General features: G+C 46.0%; 1 protein-coding gene across 1 annotated transcript in view; it reads left to right on the plus strand.

The window, feature by feature from the left end:
• Positions 1–915: 915 nt before the first annotated feature.
• SH3BGRL (SH3 domain binding glutamate rich protein like) overlaps positions 916–17913 on the plus strand; it is a 38572-nt gene continuing 21574 nt past the window's right edge. Inside the window, exon 1 of the mRNA XM_074600125.1 lies at positions 916–1483. Within this exon, the coding sequence (XP_074456226.1) occupies positions 1439–1483 (45 nt within the window). The 5' untranslated portion in view covers positions 916–1438. The remainder of the gene's footprint in view (positions 1484–17913) is intronic.

A 17913-nucleotide genomic window follows, 5' to 3' on the forward strand; every position in this document is an offset into this window, starting at 1 on the left:
TCCTAATTAATACAAACGATGAAATACTATGTCGTGGAATTGCAGTGCATGATGGCTGGCAGTGTCCCTTTGGGCCTTTTGCACAGCCCCAGTATCCTGCATTAGCTGAGAGGAGCAAGAACTCCCCGTCCATGGCACAGACACGAGCCGGCGAGGGAAGGGAAGCAGAGGGGCAGCTCAGGAGCAGGCAGACCCACTGTAGCGGTAGTGATATGTGTTCCTTTGATGGAAGATGCACTGTAATAATTATGCAAAGGCGAAGAATCATGGAATCACAGAATGGTTTGGGTTGGAAGGGACCTTAAAGCCCACCCAGTTTAACCCCCCTGCCCTGGGCAGGGACACCTCCCACCAGCCCAGGCCGCTCCAAGCCCCGTCCAACCTGGCCTTGAACCCCTCCAGGGATGGGGCAGCCACAGCTTCTCTGGGCAACCTGGGCCAGGGGCTCACCACCCTCACAGCAAAGAGTTTCTTCCTCAGATCTAAATCTATGCTTTTCCAGTTTGAAGCCATTACCCCTTGTCCTGTCACTACATGCCCTTGTAAAAAGTCCCTCTCCATCTTTCCTGTAGGCCCCCTTCAGACACTTGAAGGGGCTGTAAGGTCTCCCCAGAGAGGTGGGGGGAACATTTGTTGTTCATCTCCGTGGCCAGTCTGGCCCAAAACCACGACATCCATGCTGAACAGCACTCGACTGGACGCCCAAGCAGTCTTTTGGCATGGGCCAACAAGCCACTTTCACGCTGGAATATATTTTAAATGGAAATTTTTAATTCTAGTGTATCATCGCACAGTAACATCTGCCCATCCCAGCCTTCTGTCACCCCTCCGCGTGACAGGCCAAGGCGAGGCAGAGGCACCCCCGGCAGGGCTGGAGGAGATGGCGTGTCTCCAGGGCCGAGGGGAAGCTGCTGCCGGACGGGGAGCGATCACGGCGGAGCCTCGGGGCAGCTCGGTCGTTCCCGGCCCGGCGGCCCTGAGGGGCGGCGGCCGCGGCCATGGCGGTCCCGCCGCCACCGCCTCGCCGCGGGGATGGAGGGGCCGCCCCGCCGCTCCTCACCCCCCGCCCTGAAGCGGCGGCCCCGCCCGCACCCCCGCCTCGCCTCAGCGGGGCTTCCCGCCGCCATGGCGCGGGTGCCCCCTCCCCCGCACCTCTCGCGTGGTTCATCGAGAACTCGCCTCGCCCCTTTCTTTCTTCCCCCCCTTCTTTTTTTTTTTAACCATTTTTCCCTCTTCCGGGCCGGGCGGCGATGACGGCTGGGCCGGCAGCCCAGTGAGCGCGGCGAGGCGGGGCGAGGCCTCCCCGCCACCGCCTCCCTCCCGCCCGCCCGCCGCCGGCTCAGCCTCAGCCTCAGCCCGCGCCTCGCCTGGCCCGTGCCGCTCGCACACACACACCCACACCTGCCCGGCTCCGCATCCCGCCGCCTCCTCTCTCAGCATGGTCATCAAGGTCTACATCGCCTCCTCCTCCGGCTCCACGGCGGTAAGGGGCGCTCCGGGAAAGTTGTGCCGGGCGGGAGGGCGGCGGTGAGGGGGCCCGGGCCGGGTGCGGGCTCCCCTCAGGTCGCCGGGAGCGGGCGGCGTGAGGGGAGGCTGGGGCGGCCGGGCTTCGCCGCCCTCGGCGGAGCGAGAGGAGCATCCAGCGCTCGCAGGGAGGTGTGTGTGTGCTGCAGCCGCCCGTCGAGAATAAAATGACATTTTCCTCGGCGATTTCTCTGCTTTTCCTGCGGGCTGCCTGCCCCGCTCCCACACCCGGGCTGGCTGCAGCGGGGCCGAGCCGGTGGCGCTTTCACACCCCTCGTCCTGCTCCAGCGAGGCAAAACCAACGCTGTTTGGGGTCTTCTGCTGTTGTTCTTGAAGTTTATTTCTAAATGATGTCACCTATCGTGTCGGTCTCCGTTTTCGATGAGTTTATTCCTCTCACATCGAGTCATTAATGGTGGCAGGCGTGTGCGGCTGCCGTCCCAGTAGCTGCAGTTTCTGGCTGTGTGGGAATACTGGGTTTTGCCTCTTATGGCCCCGGTGCGTTGTAGGCAGAGCTCGGTCAAAAGGCTGTATTTTTCAAAAGGAAAATAAACAAACAAAAATATTGGGGGTTTGTGCCTCGGTTCAGGTGTAGCAGGGGTGTCCTCAGGATCATCTGATTTCTGTTTGATCTGCGTGGAAGATGCTCCGACTCTAAAATTCAGGGGATTTTGTCACCCTTAGTATGAGTGTGCCGGAGACCTACAAAATGCCAGAGACTTAGAAAATGCCAGCTATTGCAGTTAATGATCAGTGACTTTTACTGCAAGTAGATAAAGAGACTAAGCTGTGGTGATGCGATGACCTTTCATGTCACCGTTAGGCTGTGTACTTCAGGTGCAGGTTCCCAAACTTTCAGAGGACAGTGATGTACAGAAGATTAAAATTCTCCTCCTCCAGTTGAGTGCAGTCACTGATCTACTGTCTTCAGCAGATAAAATACCACGTTGGTAAGCTTTGCTGTTGGTGGCTGCGATGCCGTAACCCCTTGTTTAGCTCTAATGACAGAGGCTGAGCCCTGTAGTGGCAGAGTGCAGATGGCACAGGAGTGTGGACCTTGGGTGTCCCTGCCATCGCTCTCTTCCCATGTCATTTTTGTTCATCTTGATATCAATGCTGATATTGATGTGCTGATGCTGCTTGTGAAAAGCACATAATTATCTGATGCTGATCCGGAGTGTGTCTTGAAATCGTAGTTCATTCATAAGGGGGGTCCAAAGGGATTTCTGCTGAGTTTATACAAAATGATCATCTGGAAGGAAAGAAGCGGTCATTAGCAAATTGAAAAAGTAATTCTTTCTTTTTAATACAGCTGTTAATAGGTTTCAAGTTGACTGATTCAGTTGCTATAGATTTTTATCAGTGACCTCTTAATGGCAGTTATTGATTTCTGTCTGTGTGGTGATACTAAGCTCCAGGGGTACAGCCACTGATCTCAATCCCGACTATGTTTTCCTGTTTTTAATTAGGTTTTTAATTATTAGCTTGGTGGTTTCTGCAATGCTGTCTCGTCCTTGTGTGGATTGTATGTGTTACAAGGCTCAATTCTGAGTTACTGCTGCCTTTCAGGCTCCTTTGTGCATCCTTGTCTGTGGAATTTAAATATAGCGTTGGTGTAGCCTGTTTTTGTGGAATTTGAGGTTACATGCACATAATTGCCAGTTTTATGACATGTATATATATATGTATGAACTCATGTACTCATGCCTGTGTCTAAAGCTAGTGCAGCTCAAGTAATCTTGTGGTAATGAGCAGGACTTGCACGTTCTCAGTTTACTGAGTACACCGAGGGTATTTCTGTTGGCAGGGATCAGCCCAGTACCTCACCGGGTGGCTGTTTTCTTTTTAGTATAAGAATTTTAATCGATCTTTCCACCTAAAGTAAGACAGAGAGGCACCTATCCGGAGGGAAATGTGCTCGATGGCAACGAGTCAGTTTTGTGGGTTTTAAGCTGTTGGTGAGACAGGCTTTGCTTGGAGGACCAGAGGAGCCTTTCCGGGTGCTGAATTTGAAATAACCCACTCGGGGAATGGAAAATCCACATCAGAGGTGGTTGCTACAGAGAGATGGAACAGAGTCAAAGCTGTTTCCAGTGAAGTAACTGAACTGGCTAACATCAGCCCTGTAAGGGCTCTCACTCCTGCTAAGTCGGGTTTGTACTGTCAGTGACGCCCGGCACTGTGTTATTTTGGTTTTTAAAAGGCTAGTTTGCTTGAGTAGAAGCAAAACAGAAATAAGTATAAAATCTCCTCCTTTCTAGAAAACAACTTCCCTGTTTTCTGTAAGTTGGCAAAGCTTTTTGTGAGACTCTGGAGAGCATCGTCTCCCACTGAAGGGAAAAAGGGTTGAAATTCCTGCACACCTCACAGCCTGGGGCTGTAAGTCTTGGAAGTGCCCAAATTTTGTGGTCTTTTATTGGCAAAGTCATACTTTGTTATGCAGTATAATTTGCCACATCATAGTATAGAAAATGTTTACCCAAGGCGCTGCTCTCCACAAAGTTTATATTCAGTAGATGTATCTGTGAGGGAAAAATATTGTATGAAGCTCATGTCTAAGCAAAGGCATCTTCCAAGTATGTTTCAAGAGATTTCTGGTGAAGTTGACTGAATTCCTGTGTACCTGTGTCATTCAGAATCTGGGGATGGGTGTTACAGCGGAAAGTGTGACTGCCCCATGATGGGTTTTGCAGCACTAGGAGTTATTGTTCAGTGTTATCTTTGGTGTGTTTCATTGGTTGCAAAGTCCTTTGTTTGTACTTGATCATGGGGTTTGCTTTATACTCTGTATGGTAAAGGTAAAGGTGACTTTGGTTTGGGGTGGTTCATTGCCATGGTCCTCAGAAGTAGAGATAATTGAATATTCTGGAAGTTTATAATTAAGGACTCAGCCAAAATATGATTATCGCAGCCTTGGTCTGGCTTCCTACTTGAATTTCACCCCAGAAATCATAATGTAATAGTTTCAGCACCAGTTTACTGCTATATTTGGAAGTCCTGTATGGAAAGTTGCCCTTTCTCTTTAATCTTTCTCAGGGTGAAAGCTGTACTGGTGAGTCGTGGGCTGGGGCAAGGATGCGTGGGGGATTGTAATTACGAAGATGAGCTGTAGACACCAAAGGTGGGAATATGCTTGTGTAGCTTCTGTCCAAGAGTCTTTCTCTGTGACATACAGTTGAAGTGAACAGTGTTACTTAGTATGAGACAGCGTTGGAGGCTACGAATGTAAAATGAGAGACGCAAATGCCGCATTGAGAAGCACCCAAGCGTTGACTCAAGCAGGGACTGTGCAGGCTATGAGAGTGATTTGACTGTAGACTTCTATTCAAGAGGCGAAAGGAGGAGAGGCCGAAGAGTAATTAGATTCTTGCTCCTGGAAGAAAAAGGATACAAGGAGGGAAGAAGCTGAATTGCACAAGTGCAGTCTGTGATTTTCTCCATTAGCATTTAGGTATTTTCTTGGGGTTTTGGGTAAGAAATTGCCCCAGCTTTCCTGCAGCACCAGAAACACTTGTGTACCGTCTTCCTGAAGGCAACTGGATTGCCAGTTTTATTGATCTTGTGTGGAAAGGAGCCAGCTGTTTAAATTCTTCTCAGTCTTATAAGTGTGCATTTGTTGCCAACAACTGCATCGCTCTTGACTATGGACTTTGTCTGAGAGAATTGTGTTCGTTCATCTGACGTCCCCCCGCAAGCTACAGGAGCATGGATGAAACCTGAGGGCTGTGGCAGTAAAGTGCCAGCACTGGAGATGGTGGGCTCAGCTCCCTCTGTGCTGCTGCCAGTGCTGTGGGCTGTGGAAACTGCTGCATTGAACCCCTGGTGTCCAGACCGCTCCTTGGAGCCGGGCTCCTTGTGTTTGTGGTCTACAGTCTGTGCTTCCATCTCTCCAGGCTCTCCCCCCCTTGCTTGTTTTGATGGCTGCGTGGGTGGTTTTCCTTCCTTGTCTCCTACAGCGACTGCAGACATGGCGAAAATAAGAGATGATCTCCAGAATCGGTGTCAAGAGTCCCATGATACACACTAGACTTGCTGCTGTCTAGGGATGGTTTTAGAGAGGAAAGGAAATTTTCGTTTATTTTTTCATTCACAAAGTTAGGGATGTGGGGGGTTTCATGTTTTTCTTGTATTGTTTTCTTGCTTGGGAAAGGATCTAGGTCTTCTCCTCCCTACCCACCAGGAAATGAAGTAGCCTGTGGTCTGGAGAGCGAACATTTGCTCACAATTACGCTTTTCTTTTCCTCCACATAACCCAGTAAGGCACAGGCACACTTTCTGGTGCTGCTGGGGATACATAGCCAGTGGCAAGTGCCTTCTAGAGCATTATGGGTTGCAACTGAGGGAGAACAGCTTTGGATAAGAGCAACTAGAAATGAGCAGAGGTGTGTAACCACCAGCTCTTGTCCCCGTCAACAACTCAGGGCTCTGTGAGGGCTAGTGAAGCTGCTTCATCCTTCTGAAGCAGTCCCAGTGAAGTAATACATGGAGAAATGGAGATTGTACAAAAAAAAAATGTATTTTGCAATTAATTCCCTCTAGGGCCTTTTTCCTTTGCTTATCACAATAAAAGCAAATATCGCCATCCTAAGATTGAATGAGTAAAGTCTGCAGGCTTTCTGTTTCTGTGTTGTTTGGCTGCTTTGAGGTTTCTGAGGGGCTGGTGCTTTGCTGCCTGGACACCCCAGTGGAGCAGGGCTGTAGGAGGAGGTGGCTCCGTGCTAAGCCTTGCTGAAGGCGAGTGCAGCTACACAGGGTGGTTCTTTGCATCCAGCGTTTTTATCAGTGTGTATAATAACTGTGCTTTGTTCTGCAGTCACATTCAAGGTTGCAAATGTGTTGTCAAAGCCCGGATGCGTGTGGTCACATTTGTCATCCCGGAAGCCCTGAGCAGTGGCAGCAGACGTTCCGGAGCTGCTGATGAACTTCCTTCGGTCCGAACAGCGCTGCATGTAACTGCAGTTAACATGAGAAGAAAATAAGGATATGAATCTTTTATAAGTAGTTTTGTAATGTGATGCACATTTAGGTAAATCCACATATTTTGGGGAAAATAAGCTGCATCTGTAGTTTTAAAAACAGTCTCACAAGTGTATGTATATATGTATATATTTTTGTGATACTTAGATCATGCAGTTTATTTATTGTGGGTGAGAAGTGGTTTGTTAGTATGCTTGGTATTGATTTTTAAACTCGTCTCTTGTGTAAACATAGTATGCATGAAGTACTTTTTTGGATACCCAGTGTTAACCAAACTTAATCTCTCTCAATAAAATGGTATGAATTGTTCTGAATTAGAGCTCTCAGGGTGGAAGACAAAATACATAATGCGAATCTAGCAAGGCAGTTAGCTAGGATGCGTTCCATCTGCCTTGTGGGGTTTTTTTTTTAGTCATTGTTCCAAACTCTAGATAAGTCAAATATTTTTCTTAAAATATTACATTCAAATTTTTAATAGAGCCAGAGATTAAATTGGCTGCAGTTGTTGCAATAGTTTTAATATATCAAAATAAAAAACATTCTACTGTGCTTAAGTAAAAACAGTTTTCTGACAGCATAAGAAAGATGGGAAATTACACTCCCAGTTAAGGCTGGGAAAGGCTTTTTCTGAGAATATCTGTAGATTGTATATGCAGGTATGACAGTGTTTATTTTGAGATGGTTCATCAGGATTATGTCTTTCTCATGCACAGCTTGGGGAGACAAGGCTGACTTTGTGGAAGAAGCTGAACACTGTCAACTTGCACTGGCTTTGCTTGAACCCTGAACCTCAGCACTTCTCGAGACATGATCCATACAGTGTCATGTCAGTGCTAAACACTTGTGCTTTTTTAATAAATATTTGTAAAGTTGAGCAAGAAACTTTTCTTGTCCTGAGGCATTGAAGTTACACTCAGAAAATTATAGAAGTCAGTGAATTGGCATGCGTGTAGCAAGCAGAGGATGCCAAAAACAAGTCTCTGCAAGGTTATTCTTATTCCTCCCAGAAGAGGAGGAATTGAGGAGAGAGGAGGCAAATGGAACTAAACAAACATTGATAGATTTCAGCTGTTCAAGCTCAAAACAGATCTAAAATATTCCCCTATATGATAAAAAGAAGAGCTAAGGGTGCGTCATTATCGTAGCCAGAGACAGATGAGCTCTGCCCTGCGTAGCTGTTCTTCCTGCTCCCCAACCCTTGAGCTGCTGCCCTGGAGCCACTGATCTTAGTTCCTGGCACTAATCAGCGACCTGGAAACCTGAACCAAATCCACAACTTATATCAATATTATGCTATTCAAGAATGTTTCTACTCAAACATGAAAATACAATGTTAAGGACATTTGTTTAACCCCAGACGCATTCAGGGGAGAAAATCAGTTTATGATTAAAGTACATTTGTTGGTCAGATATTTAATCAAGCCTGAAAGAGTTTTAATTGTAATGCTTATCTGCTATTACTTGTCCCAGAAAAAAGCCTCCATCCAGGAGCACGTCCTTTCCAGGACAGCATCTCCAGCTTACTGTTAAGGCCATGTTTTGAAGTTCAGAAGGTAGTAAAGTGAGACCGAGGTTTAAGCTACTAGAAGAAAATGTGAAGGGTTAACATCGCAGTGCAGACTGACTAAAGTTAATGCCATCTGGATACAGCTAAAGTAGTCTTTGCATCCTGACTTAGTACTTCTTGGTGGACTTAGTTTCCCCTGTGAGAAGTGGATGTGGTGATTTAATTTCTTTAATTAAGCTACCTGAAGTCTAGGTTTTTTAGGGATCTTTTTCCATACGTGAATACTGCCTTGCTTTAGTTTCTAAAGGTGCTCGAGTGTAAAATTTTAACTATTACCTAATAGTTGGGGGGGACCTATTGTTTGAATTGCTGTGGTGTTGGAGTGACGAAAAGAGCCAAAGGCAGCAGTGGTTTAAAAAAGGATCTCAGGGAAGTCTAGAAGCCACAAGCTGTCTTCCTGTGCTGGACAAATTGATGTTATTCTTTGTTAGACTCTTTCCCAGCAGACACGTGGATAGAGACAGAACAGAGGGAAGAATCAATACGCTGGCGGAGAAGAAAGCTGGGCCTCACAGCTGAGTTACCTGGAACAGCCACTGAGCATATGAATAAGGGTGATCCCTTGATATTGAATCCCTGGACTTCCGGAAAGTTGTGGACAAGCTTTGTCAGCGTTAAAAATATTTATTTCATAAAGAAACTAAGCAGCTGTGGGATAATAGGAAAGGATTATTACTTCTTTTCTTTTTGGCTTCTATAATTACACACCAGTTATATAAACCAAATAACAGTCAAGACTTCGGAATATATAGGCCGCTTTTGCAATATGCAAAAGTTATAAGGAGATTCTACAGAGATCTGTGCTGCATCCTAAGCAATCCGGAGAAAGAGCGAGGTGACAAGGCAGTTGGTGAGGCGAGGTTGCACAGTGTGAGAGCAGCCTGCTGTAGCCGTCCCAAGTGGGAAAGTGGGAAGAAACTATCGTCGTCCTGTGCAAGAGTGAGGTTTAAACTAACTGATACTGTTTAGCAGAGACGTCTTGGAGCTATACTAGGTAATTCTACAAAAATATCGTAGTAGTGCTCATAAAAAGGAAACAATATGTCAGGAATTTTTAGGATGGGAGAGAGCAAAGGGAAAAAACCATTACCACTGTATAAATCTGCGGTGGGTCTGTATTAATAGACTGGAATTGTTGTCTTTAAATGATACAAAGAAGTGAGAAAAGTTACTAAGTAGGGTGAGGTGATCACTATAGGACAAACAACCAAATAAGGCAGAATTCTGCAAGAGAGAAAGAAAGAGCTGAAAAGGTATGAAAAGTGATCAAATCATGTCAGGCGTGACATATCTTCAATATATTCATCAATGACCTGGATGAGGGGATAGAGTGCACCCTCAGCAAGTCTGCTGATGACACAAAGCTGGGGGGGATGGCTGACACACCGTAAGGCTGTGCCACCACACAGAGAGAACTGGACAGGTTGGAGATCTGGGCAAAGAGGAACCTTATGAAATTCAATAAGGGCAAGTGTAGGGTGCTGCACCTGGGGAGGAATAACCCCATGCACCAGGACAGGTTGGGGGCTGACCTGCTGGAGAGCAGCTCAGTGGAAAGAGACCTGGGAGTCCTGGGGACAACAGGGTGACCATGAGCCAGCAATGTGCCCTTGTGGCCAAACAGGCCAATGGCATCCTGGGGTGCATCAAGAAGAGTGTGGCCGGCAGGTGGAGGGAGGTCATCCTCCCCCTCTGCCCTGCCTTGGTGGGGCCACACCTGGAGTGCTGTGTCCAGTTCTGGGCTCCCCGGTTCAAGAAGGACAGGGAACTGCTGGAGAGGGGACAGCAAAGGGCTACCAAGATGCTGAGGGGACTGGAACATCTCTCTTATGAAGAAAGGCTGAGGGATTTGGGTCTCTTCGGTCTGCAAAAAAGACGGCTAAGGGGGGATCTTATCAACACTTATAAATACTGAAAGGGTAGATGTCAGGAGAATGGGGCCAGGCTCTTTTCAGTGGTGCCCAGTGACAGGACAAGAGGTAACGGGCACAAACTTGAGCATAGGAAGTTCCACCTAAACATGAGCAGGAACTTCTTTCCTTTGAGGGTGGCAGAGTCCTGGCACAGGCTGCCTAGAGAGGTGGTGGAATCTGGAGTGGAGTCTCCAACTCCGGAGACATTCAAAACCCGCCTGGATGCGTTCCTGTGTAACATGCTCTGTGTGACCCTGCTCTGGCAGGGGAGTTAGACTAGATGATCTCCAGAGGTCCCTTCCAACTCTATGGTTCTATGGGAGACCAGATAGGAAGTGATCATTCATAACTTTTCGTAATGCAACAACTTGGGGAGAGCAAGTAAGACTAGCAGGTGGCAGGTTCAGAATAAATGAAGTGCTTTGTTTGACAACATGTAGTTTAATGGAGAAAGTCGCTGCCAGAGAACATAGTGTATGGTAAAAATTGTATAGGCTCAGGAAGCAGTGAGACAAATTAAGGGAGAAAGTCTATTAAGGACTATTAAACATAATTACTACACCTCTGACTCAAAACTGTGGATTATTGGAGTCTGGGAAAGTATAATGTGGTAGAGCCCTCCGCGCTCAATCTGTTGGCGTTCTCTTCCCTGGGATCCGTGGCTGGTGGAGACAGGATATTGGGGTAGACAAGTGTTGGATCTAACCCAATAAAGCTGTTCTTCTGCTCTTGGATGAAATTGGCTCTTCTCCCAAAATTATGTTAACAGTTTGCATTTAAAAATTTAGAACTATGTCCAGGAAAAATGTTTGATCGAAAAGAATATATGTCCATGTTTGGGACATGTTGGTTTGGTTCTAATTTGGTGGTTATTACAAACGCTTGCAATTGTAAAAGTATTAGAAGACTGTGGACATTTGGGTGTAACTAGAAATTTCCCCTGAAATGTAAACAGATTCTGTATCTGTTTTATATTCAGACATACCAATGTGACTGAAATCTTACCTCTCTGCTTTGCAAGCTCTGAGATGCTGTGAGAGACTGTAGATATGAGAGGAACTTTTGACTATATTTGTCCCCTGTATCTTAGAAACTGGGGGGGGAAGCAGAAGTTAATAATAATTCTGCTTTTGGTTTCCTCCTGAACACCTGCAGTTCAGTTCAGGAGCCAAGGACGAGGCTGTAAGAAATGCTGTATGAAGCTATTTGTTACGCAGTAGCTGCTGGCAGGCTCAAAACTTTCTGTTGAGAGATAAACGCTGAAATCTCAAGGCTTGGATGTTGAGTAAGACTTTGCCTGGGGAAGACTTGCCATTAGATCTTCTATTTTATTTATAATGAAATGCACTGTGGGATTCAGATCAGGATTGGGGTGTTAGTAACTGGGGGAGTCAGCATGAAGCAAGCTCTGCCGGGTGACATACAGCCTGTCTGTCCAAGGTTTGAGTTGGACACTGTGCTCGGGTGTGACTAGGGAAAGGTTTCCATTAATCAAAACTGAAATGTCACTCATTTTCCTGGGCTCTTGGGCGGGCAGGGAGATGAGAATGAGAGCTTGCAGGAGTGAACATGGCTGTTCCTCATGCGTCTTGTCACCGGTCACAATCTCAACATTTCTTACATAGGAAACATCAGCATTTGGTGATACAGACAGCAGGTGATTCCAAAACCAACATGATTTTGCAGCATGAACAGCAGATGCTGACGTACATCATGTTTAGACCTAGGTAATAAGGTGGGTGCATCAGAAACCCCTACTGCCTTAGGCATAGGTGAAAATAAACTGGCAAAGCCCAATGTAAACAGAACACAGGCAGCCTCTGGGGAAAATAACAGTAGTTTTCACATCAAACCGCATTTTTATGAGAGTAGTAGTTTCCAGGCAGGTTTAAATGGCACATCTGTATTCACCTCATGGGATGAACCTTTGGCCGTGCTAATGTCACTGGGAGTTTTGCCATGGACTACAGCAGGACAAGATTTTACTCCTTAGGAAATACTTAATGCTGCTTATCCAAGATCATTCCTGTGCACATGTTGCAAATGTACTTGGCCAGAGCAGCAGCTGCAGAGCAACTGGCAGAATGGGAGAGGAGCAGAATAACTCGGTGAATGAATTAAAAATACATCCCAAAACTTTCTCAGTGGACATGGACAGAAATGAAGTTCAAGTGAAGCTGATTAATAGATAATAGATGTTGAGGTTTTTTCCTCCTAGGCAGGACATAGAATATATGTGAGTAGAAATAAAAAGATAAAAAGGGGCGGGTTTACAAACTTACTAGTGACCTGATAATCCTGATTAAGAACTAGAAATTCCTTTCCACCCTGTAATGCAGATAAGCAAGTCTCATGGTTCTGGTGGCTAAGTCCGTGGAACCTTTGTACTTGAGCAATCTTTTCTAAATTTCGGCTTCCTTTCCCCACATTAAAATGTACCAGGAGGTAGATGTGAGAGCCTCCGTTTTCACCCACAGAGGGTGGCCAGGGAGGTGGGTGAGTCACCATCCCTAGAGGTATTTAAGAAACGTGTAGATTTGGCACTTCAGGGCATGCTCTAGTGACAGAGATTGTAGAGGGGTTTTTGTGTGTGTATGGTTGGACTTGATGATCTCAAAGGTCCTTTCCAACCATGAAGATTCTGTGATTCTATGACTGATGTTTGAGTTGCGTGCTGTGAAAAGATCAAAGTAGGTCCATAAAGCAATCTTGGGGAATGTTCCTTCCAGGAATCTACACCTGTATAAACTGAGGAGCAGCTGGACAGGCAGCTATGTCTTACATATAATGATTTGGGACCAAAATTAGCAGCTTGGAAGGCGTTAGGATAGCCATCGCCTCACATTGCCAGACGTCAAGCATTAGGCTGAGACTGAAGAACGTCAGGGGAATGAAGCTATTTTGGCTGCTTGCCCAGGCCTAGAGAGCTCCGTCCTACAGTAAATTAACAGCTGGGGGACTTAATATTTAAAAAAATAAAATGCAGCATGTATTTGTCTTAGTTTCTGATTGTGGCATGCGGATGCTAGCTTACACAGAGGCAGAAGGAAGCTTGTGGTTTAAAAAAAAAAAAAGGCAGATACTATGGTGACAAGTGTGATCTAAAAAACTTAGAAAAGCCAGTGGGGAGCTGCAAAGTGACGTCCAAGTCGTGGCTCTGTCAGTGGCCATGCCATCCACTGAGGTGTGGGCAGCATCTGGTTTAGTGCTCTTGGTCTAGGGTGGAAGGTGGCACTCCCCTTCGGGCTGCAGTGATGGAGTGGGTGAGAATAGCTTGTTGATGGGAAAGACCTTACTGTGTTGGAAAATGCTCAGTTTTTTTAAATTCTTGTATAGAGTGACTGCAGGATGTCTGCTGAGAAGCCCTCTTGAGAGCAAACCCCCAGGAGTTGGCCTTCCTGGCTACTGCAAGCAGAAATTGGCCAATTCCTGTATTGCTTCAGCTACCAAAAGTATTAGAAACTGCAATGTGGCCAATTCTTGCAAGCTTTCTATTTACCTCCCTCTCTTCCCCCCCTCACAGACACAGTTACTGAAGTTACAATATTTTGTCCAAGTCTGCACTAAAATAAAGGGGGAAGGGGCGCCCACAGGATGATAAGCACTTAAAATGTTACCCAGGCAAATTAACTGGTCTGAAAGCTGGTGCCGATACAGACTATCATCTGTTAAATCTTTCGTCTCCAGGATGCTTTGGCGTGGCTGTACTGACCCACTGTTCTCAATACAGCCTGACTCTTTCTGGAAAGAGAAGGAAAACTTGTATTTAATCCATAGCTTTTCTCTTAATACACTCTTCCTTTGTACTATGATATGTAAGTATTTTAGTTCATGAAAAAAGCTTTCTTCTCTTGAAAAAAATTCTTTGGTTTAGTTTTAGAATAGCAGACATCAAAAAGACTCTTTTGCTAAATAATGTCTGTGCTATATGAGTTCTTCGAAGACAGAAAGTAATACAGAAGAGAAGCACCTGGATTTAGTGTAGGATCCCTGAGGTCATGCTATATTTCCTCTTAAAGTAGTTTTTTATTTAAAGATAATAGATGCCTGGCAGTATAAAGGCAGTGAAACAACAATTAATGCTGTAAACTTTTAGTCTTGTCAGTTAATTTAGTCTCTCTGTGTGCTAAACCATACATGAAATAAACCTCCTTTTTATTGCAAACCACAGGAGCCTCATGCAATACTTGTCTGTGCCTTTAACTCCTTTCCTAACCAGAGTTCAGCTCTCCTCAGATAAACAAAACAAAAAATGTTTTTCCTCTCTACTCTCTCTGCCATGCAGGGCTCCTCATCGCCACCATAAATCCACAGATCCTGAAAAATAATTACATTAGCAGCTGTTTCAATAAACACCGCAAACTGTAGCCCTCTGCTGTCTCTGGCGCGCGTTGGTCTAAGGCTGTCTTCTCAGCCTGCTTCCCTGGTAAATATCAGCCAAGTGCAGTGAAGACTCTGGAGTCTGCATTTCAGGCTGAAGCCCTTCTGAAAGTTTCTAGAGCAAGCAGACAGGTTTTCTATGGCACCCTCAGTGCCTTTTCCCCCATTTTTCTCAGACATATTGAGAACTTTTGAACGTCTAGAAATTTATCATGTTCCATAGAGTTTTCTGTGACTCATGTGATGCTGAGCCTTATTATCTTGTTGGAGATTAGTCTTCTGTGTGTTAAATTGCATTATGGTCAGTGTTTAAAGCCTGGTTATGAGGCTGGGTTGCAGTGTCTTTGATACTGTTTGTAGAAACAGCCAGAAATGATCCCTAACCCAAATAACAAAGTAAATAAGCAGTGATTTGAAAAAAAAAATTTCCTGCTAACTAACAACTTAGGAAAGGAGGCTCTGAGAGGCGAAGGGTGCGTTCAGATATGTTCAAGAAGACTGTGACAGAGGTAGCTTAGACTTTAGAACTTTTTTTTTTTTCTTCCACATAGCAAAAGCTCCTCTTTCCCAAGACTTGTTTCATGCCTCAGATAAGGGGGCACAGCAGAGAGGCTAAGGTTGCTGAGATGCTGAGGCTGTAGAGACACCGGCAATACACAGGAGAAGAGGCTGTTGCTGGAGGCTGCTCTGTGCTCGGGTCCTCCCTGAGTTGCCCATTGAGCATCCTAGGGCCAAAGGAAGGGCTGAGCACAAACAACTTCACTTTCAGTCATGGCTAACCAGGCTGGCACTGCCTGGAAAAGGGGACATGAAGAGGTACTGGAGAGCCCACATGCTGGCTGGTGGCTGGGGAGCGGGTGGCTGTGGGGCTGCTCCCACATCCGTCAGTGGTGGGACGGCATCTCCTCCCTGTGGAGATGGACTAGGTGGACCAGGCATTTAGTACTGGCACTAACCCGAAAGGCTTTCTCAGTGTGCAGGTGGGAATGTTAGATGAGGTTTCTTGAAGCTTGTAGTTCTCTGCTGTTCTGCCTGAGTTGTGCCAGACAACTAACTCTGTGAATGTCAGTAATGATTAATGAGGGGAAATTCAGAAGCTGTGACAACAGGTTTGTTGGTAGATTTCTGCTTTCCTGCTAACCCTAAACCTTGGTCATATAAGTGGAGTTGCTGGAGATGCTCTGGCCGGTACACCTCAAGTTCATTCCAGACCCTGGGGAAGTTTTTGTTAAGTAGGCGCTGGGGTTTGCGCTTCCTTCCCATGGTAGTCTTGGAAGCCTCGTGATTGCTGCAGGATAATGCAGTGTGTGTTTGGTTCCTTTGTCTGCTTTTCCTGGCGCTCTCATGTTTGTGATATTAGTTTTATGCTGTTTTTTGGGAGGAGCGGATCTGTTTGTTTTTATTTAACCCTGTGCAGAGTTTTGATGCTGTGACTAGGAGCACGTTAGAGTCCAGGGAAATACAGCCTGCCAAGCTCCAAGTCTGCTGCAGAAAACAACTGTGCGTAATAAATGAGGAGTTCATATTCTGCTGCTGCTTATGCTTTGTTAACGGATAACCGAGATAATGGAGCCTGTATTCCTGTGGTAGGAAGCTGTGTGTCCGTTGGTTTTGGACCAGACGAGCAGTTTTCAGGCTTATGAAAGTCAAATGCCACAAAATTGACTTAGAAAATTGCCAAGGGTCAATTTATTTTGTATTGTAATGGTGGTGTTTTCCCTTTGATTATGGCAGTTCTGGGTGCTGCAACGGTTCATGGATGGTGTCAGTGCACGTGGTTAAAGCTATGGCTTTGCAATACATCAGCGTTTCTTTACATTCTCATCTAAAACAAGACAAGGGGAGGCTTAGGTCTGGAAGCTTAATTTTGCAAGATACATTTATTTTGGCTAACTTCAGTAGTCTAGTCACAAAAGAAACTACAAAAAATCCCAATATGTGAATATTCGCAGTTGCAATGAATGGAGCAAAGGCCTGGAATAGGAATGGCCTGAGGCCATGGTTTGATATATGCTTTCAGTTGGTATTGTTGCAGAAGAAGGAATCATGCATCTCCTGGCCTGTTTCCTTCCCTGCCCTGTTCCTTTCCTTGTGATGGCACAAGCACCTGCATGTCAGCATGGTGAGCTGGGTCGAGACACCCCAAAATAATACTGTTGTGTGACTGTTGTGTGACTTTGTCTGGCTCAGACCTCCTCCACGTGGCTGTACCAAGGCATGTGCTGACGCAAGAAGGGGTGAATGCATGTTGAGAGACAAGCCTTTGGAGTTCAAGGAGTTGGTCTTTTTCTATAACCCTGATTTATGCAGGTTAAATGTACACAGTCCCAGCGATGAGCTGTGTTTCCCTGACAGTCCCTCCTGGATAACCAGCCCTGGACCCAGCGCTGGAGGAGGTGAGGTCTGGGAGCAGCGTGGGCAGAGATCCTGCGCGAGGATGAGCAGGTTTTTGGTGCTGGAGAGGTTTGGGTGTCTGAGTTTCAAGCTCCTGCCAGCCAGTACCCAGAGACACGAAGCTGCTTCAAGTGCAAAGTTCATCCTTAATCAAACAGGGCTCCTGGTGGGGCTGTTTGCAGAAATCACATGAAGGGAGGGGGGAATCATGCTGTCATCGCTCCTCCCCGGGCCACAGGGGCCTGAAGCCCGGCCTGAGCAGAGAGTTAAGCAGTAGTCAGGCATCCCCCTGTTTTAAATCAAGTGCAGATCCTTCCTTTTGAAAGAGGACAAATGTAAGTCTGACACCTCTCCAGATCTGAAACACCTCGCCCAGCGTTCAGCAGTTGGAAGCTGCATTTGCATTCACTGTTTTTCTGTGTTCAGGCTGTTAGGTTGTCTACAAAAAACATGCACTTAGCCAGGTTTGGTGGCTCTTCTAGTAACAGCTCTGGTGCTACCAGCCCCTGCTTGAGACTTTTTGGGTTTTAACTCCTCCCTTGCCCAGCTGCTGGGGATCTTGTGTTTCACGTGTGCAGAAATACAGTGTAAAAAGGCTCGCTGCCACCCCATGAGCAAACGTCCCTATTTTTTGGATGATGATAGAGATTTTAAATCTTAAAATCTTGCATTAAAATCTCTGAAAATGGAAGCTCTAGCTCTGTGGAGATTGTTTGTTTTTGAAATCCAGACGAATAATCCCGTTGGGCATTGCTGTCACTTTTCACATAACTTTTTTCTAAAAAAAAAAAAAAAAAAAAAAAAAAAAAAAAGAGGGGAAAACCCCAAACAAATAAAAAGCTAATCTCTGGATGTTTGGAGAGGTGACTGATGGTCCCCACAGGCACTATATATCAGCCAGTGCAGTAATGTGCTTAGGGGTATTGGGATGCCAAGAGCACCACAGTTTAAAAATCCAGATAATATATGGTAACTGTTCATACTGTATATACATCTTTGTCTGAATTGCATGGGGGGGCGGGTGGGAGTTGTTCAGACATACAGCACAGCCAAGGTTTTTTATTTGTTGCGCTTTAGTCACTAGTATCAGTCTCTGGCCAGATGGAAAGCTTTCTGTAGGAATGCCACTTACCTGCCAATTGAAAAGTAGTGTTGCGC

Source organism: Larus michahellis, chromosome 9, assembly GCF_964199755.1.
Source record: "Larus michahellis chromosome 9, bLarMic1.1, whole genome shotgun sequence".
Taxonomy (NCBI): Eukaryota; Metazoa; Chordata; class Aves; order Charadriiformes; family Laridae; genus Larus; species Larus michahellis.